The sequence below is a fragment of the Strigops habroptila genome, chromosome 8 (assembly GCF_004027225.2).
Source record: "Strigops habroptila isolate Jane chromosome 8, bStrHab1.2.pri, whole genome shotgun sequence".
NCBI lineage: Eukaryota > Metazoa > Chordata > Aves > Psittaciformes > Psittacidae > Strigops > Strigops habroptila.
In genome coordinates this window covers 41,257,687-41,274,929 of record NC_044284.2, presented here as the reverse complement: position 1 = coordinate 41,274,929, position 17,243 = coordinate 41,257,687, and the positions used below count along the sequence as shown (strand labels likewise).

Here is a 17,243-nt window from a genome sequence, read left to right as displayed (position 1 = left end):
GCAGGTAACCCCATTTCGTGTTGTCTGTCAAAGAACAGAAACCACTCCTGGTTTGTATTTCAAAGTCCTCATTTATTTCTGACATTGAATTTGGACCCATAGCTGAGCAACGAAGACATAGAATAATAACAGGAGGAATCTGAAGTTGAAAAAATCTGGGATCCCTGCTTCTACCCCATCCTGTTCTTCTACCATCCCCAAAGCCTTCAAACCCACAGCTGCATCTCCTGTGTTTCCAGCCCTTTCAGACTCGCCCGTTTCCCTGTAGCTGTGCCAGACCCAGGAGGATGTGTTGCCTGTGAGGCTAACCCTCTTCTTGGCCATCCAGCTACTCTGGAACTGCTTTGCCAGCCTTGGCACCTCGTTAGCCAGTGACACGTCATGCTTCATGTGCGTGTGACGATGATGCGGTTGCCTTCCTTTCACCAGAAAAGGAAGGTGAAAGGAAGCACAAGCAAAAGCCCCTGCGTTATTCCCACCCTCCGGAGGTCATGGCCTGGCATGTGCTGTCGTCGTGGTGGGAAGTCTTGCTGCATGCCAAGAGATAGAGTTGAATGCTGGGAGCCGCCATGCCCATGAGCTGGCTCTGCGCCCTTTGAGGCGATGGCATCACAGGGCCGTCTGGTGGAGCCGTGCAGGTGGCAGCCTGCAGATCACGCTGGGACATACTAACTTCTTGTGGCTTCCAGCAGGATGAGACCTAGCTGAGCAGATGCTCTAGTGGGAAAGGACGGGATTTACCAACTTACACAAGATATTTTTTCCAGATACTTTCAGGAAGATGTACTGGCTGGATGGGAAGCAGTAGGAGCTATGGACTGTTGCCCAGTGGGATCCAGAGAGCTTTGCTGCTGCTAACTTTGGTCTTCCCTCCTGCCTGCCCTTAATGTGAGAGGACATTTAAAACCTGGTATCACTATTTGGAGAATGGAAGGAGACTCTAAAAGCAATGCAGCTAGGCTGAGTCTCAGAATAATGGAAATACAATGTCTTTCTAGGCCCGGAGGTGGGGGAGATGGTGCATAAAGTTTGCACGAAAGGCTGTGTAAAATGCAGGCTGGGGTAAGGTGTTTGGTTACAACGACTGCCACCACATTTCGCATTTGTCTGTCTCCTTTCTTCGGGTAGTTGGTGCAGAGGTGCCAAGGCATGGGCAGGTCCAAAGTGTGAATTAGCCTTTTGCCTGATAACGTAGACATTCAAGGCTCATGTAGCATGTGCCTCTATGCGAAGACTTACTTCTGTGCATGAAAAGAGATGTTAAGTCCAAATCCTTCTGTGAGCAGCAGGGTGATTTCTAAATTGTGGTGGTGAAAAAAAACCCCAATCCACCACTCAAATTTCTGAGCAGTGGTACCCTATATTGCAAAGGCATAGCAAGCATTTCCTGCCACTGCCTCCAATAGCATCCGCAGGGCTGTGGGAATCGTTGCTGACCAGGTCCTTCCTCCCCGCATTGACTGTGAAGTGCTCAGCCGAGTGGTCCTGCACCAGTTGCTACGGAAGTGCCTGTGAACGATGGAGATGTCCTTTTAGTAATTTTTCACCTAATCTGATTTATGGAGGCAGAAGGAACTTTCCCACATTCATTTTTTGCAGAAAGGCAGAGTCACTGGCTGTCATTATCAGCCACAGAGCCGGTGAACCCAAGTTTGGTTCTTGCACCCTCATCTTCCAAATGCAGAAGAGGGGATCCTGACCAATGGAACGTCACTCTCCCATGGGAAGTTGTGGGCCCCGCAAAGGAGGAGATGTGACCTGGTGGTCTCTGCTGTTGCTGTCAAAAGCAAAAGCCATCCTAAAGCCAACCTTCCTCTGGCTGTCCAGAGCTGTCAGGGTGGCCTGGCTAGGTCTTTGAAAGCTGAAGGTGACCAAAACTGCAGTTATTTAGGGATGCAATTCTTCCCATAAGTAAAATCTTGCTATTTTTATGGGTCCAAGTTAAAATCACTCCTAAGAAAGCTTGTGAAGAGTGGAAGAGGTGGGGGCTTTGGCTGCAGAAGGATCATCCTGTGACCATTTGTGTGGGTGAATGGTTTTGTGAGCAACTTTGCCTCCCTCGGCAGTGATATAAATTCATCTTGTGAACTTCTTCAGAATGTGCAAAGACTGAAGCGGGTGGTAGAAGGTGTCCTACCTTACACTCAAACATGAAAGCTAACTGCTAGCGGCAATTAACGCAGTACGAGGGAAGCAGGATGATCCGGATCTTCCTTTCTTTGCTTTCCCGTCGGCGAGGAGTGCTGCCATTCCCAGCTCAGCAGTGGGATTTGCCAGGGGCAGCAGCTGGTGGGTGGTCACGCATCGCTCTGCATGCTGGAGGTGGCGGGCATCGCCTCAGGTGGCTGCATGGGGACACCCAAGGCCTTGCTCTGGGCTTGGGGAGTTGGGGATCCTGGGGTAATTAAATTAGGTTGTACTGTACATAGCCCTCGTTAGACAAGTCCCCTCAGGAGATAGAGTAGAATAATAATGACACTTATGATGGGTTTGGAGGTGACCGGTTCAATGTTGGCCTTCGAGGTCTCTCTTGTCTTCTTGCCCGTAAAACTTAGCTGCGCTGGGTGGTTCAGCAGGAGGACCGTACTGGTCTCGGGCTGGACTTACGGGGTCTTCTCTGCAGGACCCCCCTCCAAAGACAAGTGAAAAGCCCCTTCCCTCGAGTGGGTGCCGGCCGGGAACACCCTGTGCTAGTGGTGATGGTGACTACACCTCCGTGCTGATAGCCCGCGGGTTCGGGAAGCTGTGGCGGCTCACCAGGTAGCTTTGCAGGGTGGCCATGTTGATGGGTGGCCCTATCTCCTTGTAGCATGCAGGGGTGTAGGTGACCCTCTCGCCCCCGTTGCGCACCATGTCGGCAGTCCGAATGTAAAAGGGGGAGCCGTAAGGGGAGCAGGTCGGGCAGTAGTTGTGAGCCCCATGCTGGTTGAGCTCGCTTGTGGGGGGCGCGGGGCTGCCCTGGCCATCCACCATGTGGGAACTGCAGGCGTTGCACATACCGAGGTGAGAGTGCATGGGAAGGTCGGGCTCTTCCTCTTCCTCCTCCTCCTCTTCCTCATCAGAGTCATCTTTCTTGCAGCAATAGTACTGCATGAAAGGGAAAGGGTTGTATTAGGGGAAGCAGAGCAGCTGGATTCATCTTCACAGCCTGCCCTGCCACATCCCCGTTCCCTTCATCCCCCTGGCAGAGAAACCCTCTGCCTGCCTCTTGCTGCTCTCCTCCATTGGTACCCGGTCCTGAAAAGCAGCAGAAGCTGGACAAAACCCAGACCTGAGCAGGTAGCTGCCAGGGAACTCGTCCTCTCCCCTCCCACCGAGGTTTGCAAGAGGAAGGTATTTTACCATGCCAAGTGGAAACTCCTCCAAGTAACTGCTGTGCTTTTCATCACACTGCTGCATGGCACAGACTTCACATTAACTTTTAAAGAGCAGGAGGTTGTAGCTAGCTGTTGGAAGCCTCCTCATTTCATTTACAGTGGGAAAAAAAAAAAAACAACACAAAAATCTCAGTCTGGTATTGCAACCCAAGCCAAGCCTACACCTAAATTAGCAAGCACTGCAGAGCCTCAAAAGCCTTAGGGGAGTCTCCTGGCACTGGGATGAGGAATGGACATAACTCTGCAGTACCTGGGGGAAATGGTATTTCAACATCCTGTCCATCACAGCCAATAAATGCCCTTTGAGACCCCTCCTGCAGCATCAGTTCAGCCTGAGGAGCAGTGCCACTGCTGAGGTTTGTGGCAAGATGGGGACAGCCGCAGCACTCACCTGTAGCCTACAGTAGCAGAGCACGGCAATGATGCACAGTAGGATCACTGTCGCTAGGATTCCCCCGGTGATAACAACAGTTCCTGCTGTCATCCGACCGATTCTCCATCAAACTCTGAAAGGCAGGGCCACAGGGCCACACGTCACCCCAGAACATGAAAGTCACCTACCATGACTTCATCATCATATCACAGACATGACACTCATGAAGCATCCCAAAATATCACATCCTTTTTCCTCCCACCCCAACCAGAAAACTATCACCTAATATCACTCTCCTCCTCTTAGCAAGAGGACACCTGAGATGCAGCATCATGTCCCCTCACTGTTATTGCTGCCTCTGGCTTGGGGTCTTTGGGAAACACCCACGGTCCACTCACAGAGCCTCCCCCTTGCTGAGCCAGAAGGGCTGATTTCCAGCCTGTCCGCAGAAAATACAGCTTCTGCTTCAAAATGCAGAAGCAAACCTGTGTTTCCACCAGGAAAAGCCGAAGGGAAGGCTTTGAACTCCACAACTGTGGCAGTCTGAGCTGAATAAATGCACTCCAGCTGCCTGTCAGGCACCAATGAGTCTAACATGGGCTTGGCATGAGCCAAGCAGCTCCCACCACTATCCCTGTGCCATGGCACCTGGGGGCTACTTACGTTCAGTGACGGAGGCGTTAGACCTGGAAGAAGTGGAGGGAGAGGTTAGCAGTGGCCTGACAGTGCCCCTTCACCCACGCGTGTTTCCCTGCTTCCCGAGAACTTGTCTTGTTATGGGACCTGCGGGAAGCCCCGCTTCACCCCTGCGTCCCATGGGGATGGCGCTCAGCATGTGCCAGTGCCCCTGGGACCCTGCATGGTGCAAAAATATTTCTGAGTCCTGCAGATGGTAATGATGGTAATTATCATGATTATTTTCTTTAATTTGGAGCAGGGAAAGGAGGCATTTCCCGACCTCAGAGAAATACTCCACAGGACAATGCTGTGCCATCAGCAGCTCGTGAATCACACAGCTTCACAGGGCAAAGGCCTGGCTTAGTCAGCACTTTGCCTTTTCCTCTTTAAAATTAATTATGGGGGAGGCAGATGCATCACCGTGCAAGCAGCCAATGTTTTAGGTGCTACTGGCAAAGGGGCTCTCCCCAGCACCCCCCTGCCACCCCACAGACACCTACCCAGGAAAAGGACAGGCAGGGCGTCACGGTCACACTGGCACTGGGATGGCCAGCTGGGACAGGCAGCGGTGCATGGCCACGGGGAGATGCCGGCAGACCTGGGAGAGAGGACAAGGGAAAAAACCCACCGTCAGCTCAAGGGGGCTGCCCAGTGTCCCCGTCCCCACTCTGTTCCTGCAGCAGAGCTGAATAAATTGCTTATTTCAGGGAGACCAGCAGGAAAGGTGGTACTGCAAAGGTGGGTAAACCCAAACCGCCAGGAAAGGAGAATCCCACACCCAAAACCTGCAATTTCAGCGAGACACCTGCACCCCAGAAGTGGGTGCACCCATCGCCCCTGTCACTCCCACCCTTGGGCAATACCTGGCACAACCACATTTCATTACCAGCCCCGCGTCCCTCTGTGCCTCTCCCAGAGCAAGACTAATTGATAGGGCCCAAGTGCCAGCCGGTTGCAGCCGAGGAGATCTAATTACCCGCTCACCATGCGGCCCTAATTGAGAGAGAAGTGGCAGCTTCCAGACAAGACCTGCCCAACTCTGCCCCAACCCCTTGCTCTTGCATGTGCTGTTGGGCATCATGGGGATACCCCGTCCTCCCCAAATCACCCCCCTCCTCACTCTGCTGCGGTGATTTGCAGGATCCTGCCTGCCACAAATCGATTTTCAGCTCTTGGAAGGATCCTGTACAAAGCCAAAAGGAGGGCACGCATTGGATTTCCTCCTCGAGCTGCTCTCGCACACAAAACAAAGGGGGGAAAAAAAGCCCTGAGAAATCAATAGGTCCATACCCAGCAGAGCTAATAATAGAGACCAACACACTCAGCTCCTACACTCTGTTACCAACCTGCACCCTGAAACACTGCCAAGAGTGAGGGGTACCAGAGACCCCGGGGGGGATACACCAGGGAGCCTTCAATGGAGTTATTACCTCCCCAGGTGCCATCCTTAACAGGGAAAAGCTGACAGTGGGCAGCTGGAAACGGCAGACATTGACCTTCAATGACCCCCACGAGGGACACGCTGCAAGCCAGGCAGTGATGGATGATGCAGGCAGCTGTTCGCATCCAGAAAACTTCATTTCATGGGAGCTGTGATTTGATTTAGAGCTCGGAGAGCAGCATCCAATTAGCCCAAGGTTTGGAGCGAGCAGGCAGCCTTGGAGAACAACCCCGGGCAGGGAGGGACCAGCCCTGGGGATGCTTTGGTCACCTCTGAGAGCCACATGTCCAACCAGCACTGCCTCAAGGACAGCCAGGCTTCCACGTGCCCCATCTCTGGCATTTCCATTTCTGGGGCTGCCAGGGTCACTGTCTCACTGGCCCTGCTTAGCAGCCAGGCTCTTCCTTATTAAAATAGGGACTGTTAAAAAAAGAAACAAGTAAAAATGAAAACAAACAAGAAGAGAAGCACTACCTTTCCTCATCTTTTTGGAGGTGAGGCTTTCAGAGAGGAAGAAGTTTCTACTCTCCTCCCCGCCTCAAATCCTGCTCACCGGCAGCCTTGCAGTTCATTTCTACTCTGTGTCTATAATAAACAGCCTTCTCTAACGCACAGCTCTCTTCTGCATGGATGCAGAAGGGAATGCAACACCTCCCAGGGAAGGAGCAGGAGCTCCAGTCTCAGGAGTAATCGGGGTCTTAGGAATTATAAGGTAAATATGCCCAAAAAGGAACTTACAACAGCCTTTTCCCACTCTTGCATAGGCCACAAAACAGCCCTAGCAGCCGTACCCCTGCCACTGGGGATCAGTTCACGTCCATTTTCCATCCATCCCCCCACCCACATCCCAACCTGCTGGGAAAGGGGCATTTTGGCTCTGCTCCCCTTGGGTTTGGGCACCACCACCGCATCCTGACAGAAGGCTGTACACTTTTAGGGGTCACTAAAAGCCTCGGGCTGTACCCTGAGGCTCCTGTTCCTGCAGCGGGATGGGATGCAGAGGCGTTGCAGGGGGATGCAGAAGCCGAACTCCCTGGGGCACAGTCCCATTTCTCCTCTGGCTTAAAAAGGGAGTTGGAAGTTGTTTATAGATTTAAATGCTCCATGCTGAGCAGATGCCTTGGTGCTTGCTTCTCACCTGCTCTTGGGCAGCTCAGGTGAGGGGGCTATGACCCAAGAGCAGGCATGGGGACCCTACGGTGTACAAACCATTGCAGAATAAAATCAAGATTTGTATGAGCCAGGCTGTGCTACCTTCCCGGCCTCTCATCGGTTTTTGGGAAGCAATGCAAGATGCTATGCAGGGGTGTCACGCTGTCCTGATGGGAACAGGAGCGGGCACAGGGAGGGAGCCCGGCTGTATCGAACAACCCCAGGCCGGCGTGCAGAACTGCTTGCTGCAGAGATACATTTTCTTTAATTGATGTTGCCTCACACCGCAAAGTTACGGCCTGAAAAGTGACTCTGGGAACGAGTGGCACATCTCAGGCTTCTATATTTATTCTCCTTCAATGACGTCCACAGCAGATTTGCAGAGCTTGCAAGTCAATGGTGAGCTTTTTGCCAGCCGCCAGCACTCTCAGCCCAGCTGAGAAACTCCTGTCCTTCCTTACCCTGCGTGTTCCACCAGCCCCAGCTCACCCCTGCCACCCAGCAAGGGTCAAACGCTACCACAAGAGCTCGGGAGCAGGTCCTGGGCTGCAGCAGAGCACAGCTATCTGTCGTGAGGACCATGCTGAACCTTGGTGGTGAGTCCTGCCCCAGCCTGGGCTCTGCTCTCCCGGTTTTGCTCTGCAGCTCATGGGCTAATTCAATGAAATGTCTGTCTGGTGAATTAGCCCAGCCGCTGCCTTACCAGAATCATCTCCCAGGGCCTAATTGGAAAAAACATCATCGGGGCTGCCTTTTCAAAACAGATTATGGCAGCAAACAACAGGGCACAGGCTCAGTGCAGTGGGATTTGGGTGGATTGACCCATGGTTGCAAACCTTGGTGAGGTGGGAGAACATGGGGCAGGATGGGTGCACAGGGAGGGCCGAGGCCCTGAAAACTCGTTCCGTGTCAGATGCTCTGTGCTGCAAGGCATAAGGGGACAAGCTGAGTCCTGGGAAACAGAAATAACGAGATCCCTCTCTCCCAAAATGAGCCAAATGAAATTTCACCCAAAGAGCGATGGCAACATGGGGTGCAAGAGGATGCGGGGGCCGCACCCAGACAACAGCCCCCCAGCGTCTCCCCTCCAGCCCCAGCACGCGCCCTGGGGCTTCTTGCCCAGGTCCCAAACCACTGGGTCACTTTGAAGCCTTTAAACTTTTAATTACAAACCACCAAGGAACTGCTGCCCACCCCAGGCCCTGAGAACACTGATTTTTGGAGTTACAAATTGCTGCTTTGATTTACCCTAGCACATAAGCTTACTTAAGCTCCATCATTTTGGGGGAAGGGGAGGTGGGACGGGGCCAGCTTTTTCTGACTTCTGATATTCTATTATAAATATATTGAGGAAAAAGCATCTTTAAGGCATAAAAATCAACTGTGACACTGGGTGACTGGAGCAGCCCTGCTCCCTCCTGAAGCAATAACACTCCAGGAGCAGCACTGAGCTTCATGACGGTTTCTGCCCAAGTTGTGATTGAAGTTGGACCAGCCTGCAGACAGAAATCACAGTGGCACTTGGGAAAACGGATATCCGCCTGCTGCAGAGAACACCAAAAAAGGCTTTTCCCAGCAGAAAGGGGGTTTTGTGTGACCTATTTCCTACCTGAGGCTTTTTTGTGCTGTGGCCTCTTTAGTGCCCCAAGCCCACCAGTTTTGGAAGGGAAACCACAGCAAACACCCCATCCCAGGTGTCACAAGGACAGCCAGCTTGCAGAGGTAGCACTGTCCCGCAGCTGAGGCTGCAGTGATTTGCAGTCAGTCATCAAAACCAAAAACCCTGCCACACACCTGCCCTTGCGTTCCCTCCACCAGCCACACCAGCTCCCTGGGGCTCCCCACCACCTCCTCCCAGCCCTGCTTCTCTCCAGCTAAGGGATGGGAAAGAAGAAATGCCAATGGAGTTTTGGAACCAGACCTTTTCTTGCCAAAGATTTGTGGAAAAGGCAAGATACTAACTGAAATTAACAAAAATCAAAGCATTTCCAGGGTGGAAGCTGCCAGCCAGACCCCAGCTCCTGGGTGGGCACAAAGGGCTGCATTTCCGCTGCTAATGCTGTGTTCCCGTCACCCATCAAGCCTAAGAGATCCGTTCTCCTGGCTGTCAGATTCTGCCAAACCCACCTTCACTCTCTCCCATGTGGGCCTCATCCTGCCCTGCAGGAGCCCAGGAAACCTTCCCCACCAGTGGCAATTGCCTTTACAGCCACGTAGGACCAAGCATCCCCTTCTGATCTCTGGCTGTAGCAGTGCCTCGTGTGCAGAGTCCCAGCACGTCTTGGAACCCTACGGCACATCCACACCCCTGTCCTAGGGAGACCTCCCAGCACTTCACAGAGTTTTGGAGGAAGGGCAGCTTTGCAGCCTAGGATATCTCAGGCACAGATCACACAAGTATCTCTTTACTCTAGCGTCTCATCTGACCTTTATCTCCTTAAGTGACTATTCAGATTCTGTCTCGCCTGCCTGCATGGATTAACTGGACCCATGCGTAGGGACGGAGGGACATGGAAGACACCATCACTCCATTCTGTCCCCCCCAAGCACACACATCAATGTGATACTGCAAAGCCCACAGCATGGCCAGGGCTACATCTGGATCTAGGCAAGTGCCTATACAATTACACCCCTTTGCAGCCCCTCCTAATTGCAGGATGGCTTAAAACCCAGAGCAGGAAAATAATACCTCCCTCCTCATCCCCGCCACCTCCTACTCCCTGCGTTTGCTCGGCCAGCTCCAGACCAGTGCAGGCCAGCAGCCACGGTGGGTGGTGCAGCCCTGGACACAGGGAAGGCATCAGACACGGGCAGCCCGTGGTGGGATGCGGGATGGAAATGTCCTTTGCCTTACCCACATGGCTCATCTCCTGCTGCTGTGCCCAACGTCCCGCCTGGGGCTGCTTCCAGCAAAAGCCATGGCCAAGCTCAGGCACATGTGCCAGGGAGCTGCTCCACTGTGGTCCCAAAATAACCAGGGACAAAACTGGCAGCATCAAGACAAGTCACACAAAGAAGGGCTTTTGAGATTATCCCACACATCAGATCCCCACAGGCTCTCTGGAGCCATCCAACCGCTGGCCAGCTACCCCCTGCTGTGGGCACCATCCCTCTCAGTACCCAAATATCCCCTGTGATGAGCAGCTGTGGCAGCAGCAACCATGTGGAGAGCAGAGCGATGCTATAGAGAGCCAGAGCGCTGGGTGTGCCCCAGGTGAGACGGACCCTTGCCAAAAAGACAGAGCATTTTGCAGCACGTAAGTACTAAAGGCTCAGGACCATGCCTATGGCCGCAGCCAGCAGAGAGCTGGAGCCCAGGCTGGATACTGCTATGTCATGGATCCCCTGTGAACATGGGCCTGGAATGCAAGGACTTGAATCTGATTTACACCCCATGTTGCCCCTAGATCCCCCTGCCGCAGCATGGCCTGGGTTTTCACTGTGTACAGCACAAGAGATGGATCCTTATGAGCATGAAAAGGAGCAGGAAGGGTTATTTCCTTCACCTCGATGTCACTCTTGTTGCTTGCACAAGCTCATTGCGCTGGTGTAGGTATCCCACGACTGTTTCAACCCTGTGGTAAAGCACTAACACAGCATAAGTATTTCCTCTGCATCAGCCAGCATTCCCAGAACTTGCCCAGGAAAAGGTGAGAAGGCACCAGCAAAGCAAAATGGGGCAGCAGGGACTTCTTTAAAAGCTCTCAGCCTCCGGCTATTCCACACTGAGGTCTCAGGGTGGAGCAAGGTCCAGGTGATGGATCAGGATCCTGATGGTCCCACACCCTGGAGACCCTCCCCGGCAGTGTGATGGAGCCAGCCTCCCTCTGAGGATGCTCTGCTGTTCATTCCCAGCCCTGGGACGGTATTTCTCTGGCACCGTCGCTGCTCCAAGATGAAACCTTCACCTCCTCAGCACCCATTTATTTTCACACCAGCAGGCTCTTCCCATCAGGGCAAGGAGATGAAGACCTTGGCCAGATCCCTCCATTCCCCAGGGACTGCAAACACACCCTGTGGAGATAGGATCTTCTCCCCAGTTTGATTTTCTCGGTGCTCCACCACAGGAAGGCGCATGCTCTGCTCTCCAGTGGGGCTAATGCCACCAGGGGACTCAGTGACCCAAAATGCATCTTCATCCCAGGTACATACTGGAAGAGGTGCATCCATCCAGCAGAAGCATTGTACTACACAGTCCAGAGCATCCCCAACAAGATCCAATCGAGCACAGCAGCGAGTTTCCCACTAAAGATTTTTTTCTCACCAGCTTTCTTTGAATCAACCCCAGGACAGCTTCCTCTCCAAGGCACCACTTTGTTATCTCCCTTCTTGCTCTGGACATTGGTGCCATCTCGCCCTTTCCTCCTCATTTCCATCATTCCCATGAAAATCCTCTGCCCAGTTTCCAAATTCCCACCCAGTTCCGCCCTTGCTGCCCTGTCCCAGTTCCTCCCAGGCTGGCGTAGGAAACAACCTGTGCAAAACCTTTCCATGTAGCAGCAATTTCTGCTCCCTAAAGCAAAGCTGGGGGAAAAGCTCTGGTCGAGGCTGGAGCCCCTGTAATCCTATCAGCTTCAGCACCCCTCCCCAGCACAGCACACTTGGGCATCGCCATCCGAGTCGTGCCGGTGTGGATCTGTCGTGCCTTGACATCACCCAACTTACCTGTTTTGCTAATATAAAATAAATTCTCCTGCTCAACGCCTGGTTTTAACTCCTGCAGCCTGCATAATACTATGGGGCCAGTAGCTGACACAGCGACTGTGTGTTTGAGGGATGCTACTCCCTGGGGACATGCAGGGGATGTCCCCCCATGTCCTGCCAGCATCTGCCCTCCCACCTGCAAGCGTGCCAACAGGACAGCCACAGGGGAGGAATTAAATTAGCAAAGATCCTCAGGGGTAACTGGATCATTTACCAGTTAGGCAGAGTGAAGGAAGATGAGCTTTGAGTCTGCTCATGAGGAGAGGGGCCACCAGCATCCCTCTTGGCTCACAAGCTCTCTTTAAATTCCATTTACAGCTAGGAAAACTATATGGATGTCTCTCAGTGACGCACCACACCTTCCCTTTCCTATTTCAGTGCTTGCCTCATGTACACCCCTCTCAAGCCACAGGGCCTGCTGAGATCTCCTCCAGCTACCCACCAGATCCAGATATGGGTTAAAAGGTACACAGCCATCAGCCGTCAGCATCTTTAACAATCTAGGAGCCAAAAACTGGGATCTGTTACATCTCTGACTACTTCTAGGTGGGCAAGTGCCCGTCAGCATCAGGGAGCAGATAACCCTCAGACCACTGCTCCTCCGAAAGAACCCCAACCCTAGGGCTGGTTATCATTTAATTCCACTCCTGCAGTAGCTGCAAACCTGCTTGGGAAACATCCTTTTTTCATGGGGAAGAGAGATGGAGGGTGCTGGGCCCAGACCTGGGGAGAAGGGTGCAGGGAAGTGCAGCCTCTTCCTCCGCATGATGCAAGACCTGCTGCTCTGACTGTCAGCATCCCCCTGGCATGTTTGCTTGGAGTAGAAACAGAGATTTATTTTAATGACTCATTAAAGCCTAATTGCATTCAGGCAGCAATACAGAGAGAGAAGCCTCCCACGTGTGGCAGTACTACAGTCAGGAGGGCTCTCAATGCCTCCCCGAAAGCAAAAGGCAGACAGACTGTCTCTTTTTGGTGGGGCCAGACAGCAGGGCCAGCTGCTGGCTCTGAGCAGCGTGGCTTCATGGTCAGGTTCCAAAAAACAACCCAGAAAAGTCTCTGTTCTTCTCTTCCTTTGCCTCCATCTGCCTGACACAATGGTAGTCACCAGCTGCTCATCCCCGAGCTCCAGGGAGGAGACACAATGTGCCCCAGCGCTTGGATGCCCATCTCCAGAGCCTCAGGCTGGCAGCTATTTCAGGGGGTGGCCATCTCTCAGCCTTAATGACATGTGTTTTTAACTCCCCTGTGCTTTTAGGACCTCACAGCGGGAGCAGGTTGCTCAGCAGGTTGGGATTTCTGTTGCACGACAGGTTGCCCTGGCAGAGAGCTGGGGATGGCATGGGGAAGGGATGAGCTGCTCCTCAGGGGCATCCTGAGTTGGGAAGAACACAGTGGTCATGCTAAAATACACCCCGCTTGGGAGAGGACCAGCCAAAACCCAACTACCTGCCATGTAGGTACACCCTTGCCCCTGACACCACCCATGAGGAGCTCTGGGGTCTGCCTCCTCTGCTTTTTTTGGTGACCCAGATGGCTCTGCCCATGTACCTCGTCCTTCCCCGTGGGATGCAGACCCAGTGACAGCCATGACACCCATGGGGATGGAAGCTTATAACCACCCTGACGCCCAGGGATCCCCATCCCCAGGATGCCTGCTGGTAAGCCCATCCTGCCCTTGTCACCCACACAGCCAGAGAGATCAGTTGTTACCAACCTGCAGCTTTCTCCCCCTAGAAAGCTGCTCCTCACAGGCACAGGAGAGCCACGTGCCCCTTTCTCACTCTGCAATTCGGATGCCCGCAGTACCCGCAACAATCCTAACACAGTGCTGTAGGAAGACAGCCCACTTGGTGACAGCAACCCCATGGCACAGGCACAGGTCTTCAGCCACAGCTCTGCTTTCCAAGCCAACAACAATTCATCCCTGCAGGACAGCCCATCCAGATGGATACTGGACCAAAGCCCCGTGAGCTGCACAGACCCAGGGAAAACCAGAGCCGTGCATTGCTCTGGGCTGATGCACGGACACAGCATCCAACCCAATCCTGACGTCTGGAGTAAATCCAAGCAGAGTCACTCCAGAATAAGGTCCAGGAGCAACTTTTCCATAAAGCCATAGGAAAATCTCACACACAGTTGCTTCACGAGACCACTCACAGTCCTTTTACCCACTGTATCCCAAACGGGGAAAGAAGGTGCAATGCAACCAGGCACAGATGGGTCAGCTCTGCAGAGCTAAACTGCTGGATTTCAGACCAGGTTTTTGTTTTCCAGTTATTTATCATATGGTGGGGATACAGACTCATCCATTGCTTGAGATGCTCCACCTCACCCAGGCCGTGCTGCCTGCTCAGGCAGGAGCGAGGCTGGCCAGGATGGTCACGCACACAGCATCACACGTGCCCAGCAAGAAGGAAAACCCGCCGCGAAGTCTCTTAATGTCTCCTGCAAATGAAGTGTGAAACTCGCTTTCAAGAAAACAAGAGTAACAGAGCCTCAATAAATATTTCATCCTGGTGGGAAAGCAGCAACAGGGAAGGTCAGGCGGACAGAGACGCCAGGAGGGATGGGGGGCAGCTGGGGTGGAGGCTAGAGCAGGAGAAGGAAGAGAAGGGGGAGGCAGATGGGGTGAGAACAACAGGAACAGCACGGCCTGACCTTATTTCTGCCTGCCACTTGCCCTGGGGCCTACCGGGTTTGACGCATGGCCACAAAGCAGACCCTGGGATGGGGAGCAGCTCTTGTGCTCCCCTTCGTGAGCATGGATAAGGTGGGTGATCCTGCTCCAGCCGGGAGCCAAGCTCCTCCAAACGACCCATCCTGATGCTTCCCAACAGACAGGCAGCTGCCTGGGTCTCCTGCTGGTCTGCGCACCCAAAATGCTCCCACACAAAATGGCTGGAGGATGCTGGGCGCTTCTCTGGAGAGGAGAGTTTTCCAACTGGAAAATCCTTTGCACCTGATTTCCACCCTCTTAAAGGTCTTTTGGCTGAAGCAGAGCTGTGCCAGGCTGCCTCGCCTCAGCAGGGCTTTGGAGCCAGCTGTCCTCAGGCCTGTGGTCGGGCTGAAATCCAGTGCTTTGGAAAGAGATGGGAGAGGATCCCACATCCCAGCGGAGATGGCGCTGGAAGGGGATCAGACTCACTGATCCAGTGTTCACCATAATTCTGAGAACAGCAGCCTACTGCTGCTCCCCCCTCTTGGCTTTTCAACAGGTGAAAAAGCCTTTCCTAGGAAAAACAAAGCCCAAGTTAGAGCCCTTTGGACCCCATGGGGATGACACCAAATGCCAACCAGCAGCTCCAGTACACCCAGTACCCCCAAACAGCATCACAGGGAAACTGTGACTCGGACAAGTGAGGGGTAAGGCTGGGAGAGGGCAAAAAAATACTCCTGGTAATACAAGCCTTTGTTGGGGTGGAATATTCCACCACACCTTAGAAAATCTCTCTGCTGGAGACACAATCAATAGCACACTAACAAAATCCAGCTGAAAACACTAAATGTTTCCACATGCCCTCTTGGAGGGAATAAAAACCTCCAACATAACCTTAGGAGAAAACAAATACCAAGCAAATAACCCGAGTGCAGGTCTCCTTTAATTACCGCAGCACGGTGAGAGATAAAACAGAGATCTTCGGAATAAACAAAAGGATTTGATTTCCTCCACTTCAGCAAAGCCAGCCACCATTTCCACGGAGAGGTTTGGTAGTGAGGCTGGGGATTTGTTGGGCCCTCGTGTCCTTGCTGAATGGCAAGGCTGTAGGCTTCCACTGAGAGCAAGAGGCTGAGCTCCAGGCTTAGGACTTTCCAAACTTCACCTGGCTGTGCAGGAGTAGGGTTTAGAGATGGGCAAACTCGGTCCTACCCACCCCAGCAGAGTTCACTTAAAAACCCCAGCTCTGCACAAAGTTGGGCCACACAGCCCTCAGAAAATAAGTTAGGACCTTGCAGAGAGCCACAACCCCGGAGCTTTGCCCGGGCAAGGCTGCGGTGCAGGGCCCCAGTGCAGCCCCGGGATGCTAGGAGCATCCCACCCGGGCATCCCAGCCTGGCGGGCCCGCAGCGCACCCCGCGCCCGGGCTCCCCTTCCCACCGCAGCCCCAAATTCAAGCGAAAGCCTTTCCCTTGAGGCGACCCCTCTGCTAAGCTGCAGTGCCTGCGGGAGAAGAGGGCAGCGGTTGCCCGAGCGGTACCTGGGCGCCGGCCGGGCAGCGGGCGGCAGCGGAGCCGGGTCCGGCGGCGGCGGCGGCGGCGGGGCACGGGGTGGGCCGGGCGGGGGGCAGGACCGGCGGCGGAGGAGGAGGGCAGCGATGGTGATAGCGGCGGTAATAATAAATAGTAGGAAGAAGAAGAACCACCGGTGCGGAGGAGCGGGAGCGCCGAGGCGGGTCCGGCCGGCGGGCGGGTGGCGAGCGGGGAGGAGTTTGCCCGGGCCGGCGCTGCCGCCCCCCGCCCCGCCTGCTGCAGGGGAGGCCAGCCGCCGGCCGGGCCCCCAACTCCGCGGCGGGGCAGCCAGGCTGGGGCGTCGGGCCGCGGCCCCTCAGCGCCCGGGTGCCCGCTCCAGGGACGGGAAAACTGAGGTGCACCCACTCAGCCCCCCCGGCTACACCCCAGTGCCGCAGCTCTGCCCGGGGGGGCACACACTGGCAGCATCCCCATGGTACCTCCAGACTCCCGGGTACCCCCAGGGCACCCCCAAAGCCAAGCCCTGCAGCACCCGAGGCACTATCTAACTTGCAGCATCCCCAAGCGCCGGTCCTGCAGCCCCCCGAGCACGCCCAGCCCTGTCAGTGTCCCCGGTGCTGCCGTCACCACTGACTCGGCCCCGTACCAGGGGTCTGGAGGCTCCAGCTTCTGCTCCATCCATTCCACTATGTCCCAGGTAATGACACCCTTCTGGCTGCCAGCACAGGCAGGGATCTGGCACTGCAAACAGCCAGGAGAAAAACCCGTCACACTGTTGTGAGAGGGATGAGCTGGGGGCGAGGATGCCAGGATTACCCCCCTCCCCACGACTCTCTGTAAAAGAGAGCTGACCTTTTAACATACATCGGCTTCCCAGCGTGAGGCTGGCTGCATTACGGCACTGCCTGCTCTGCTGGAAGCCCGGCCCATCGCTGTATGGCCCCAAGCACTTGCTGGCACTGGCGAGGCATGAACACATGCACATAGAAGGCTTTTGCCCCCAGTAACGGTTTCCAGCTGTTGGGAAGCTTTAAAGCTCCAAACCAAGAGTTTAAGCTGGAGAAGGTACAGCTGGCATCACATTCAGAAACAGAGCCGCTCACCTTTGCGAGCTACGATAAACATAATCGAATCTCATGCCTTGCACCCGAGCTGACCGCTGTGTGTGTGAGGGTTACTGTGCAAGGAGAACATGTATTCATCTGTTTCTCTCTGATTTTGGTCTTTATGGGCCATGAGAGCTACTGCAAGGCAGTGCAGCTTGGTGGGATTAATGCAAGAACTCAGCTACAGCAAGTCAGTTGAACCCTCCTGTGCCTCAGTTTCT

General features: G+C 54.1%; 1 protein-coding gene across 3 annotated transcripts; it reads right to left on the bottom strand.

Moving 5' to 3' along the window:
• Positions 1-51: 51 nt before the first annotated feature.
• On the bottom strand, positions 52-16,500 carry FAM163A (family with sequence similarity 163 member A). Of its 3 annotated transcripts, XM_030495904.1 has the most exons (5): positions 15,925-16,500; positions 4,929-5,026; positions 4,414-4,436; positions 3,769-3,883; positions 52-3,087 (listed from the first exon to the last, which is right to left on the bottom strand). In XM_030495904.1, exons 4-5 carry the CDS (start codon positions 3,859-3,861, stop codon positions 2,707-2,709), a joined length of 474 nt encoding a protein of 157 aa, XP_030351764.1. In that variant the 5' UTR covers positions 3,862-3,883; positions 4,414-4,436; positions 4,929-5,026; positions 15,925-16,500; the 3' UTR covers positions 52-2,706. The 3 variants fall into 3 exon arrangements, with proteins under 3 accessions (XP_030351764.1, XP_030351765.1, XP_030351766.1); XM_030495905.1 differs by lacking the exon at positions 4,414-4,436; XM_030495906.1 differs by lacking the exons at positions 3,769-3,883; positions 4,414-4,436; positions 4,929-5,026; positions 15,925-16,500 and adding an exon at positions 3,343-3,441.
• Between the last annotated feature and the right edge of the window lie 743 nt (positions 16,501-17,243).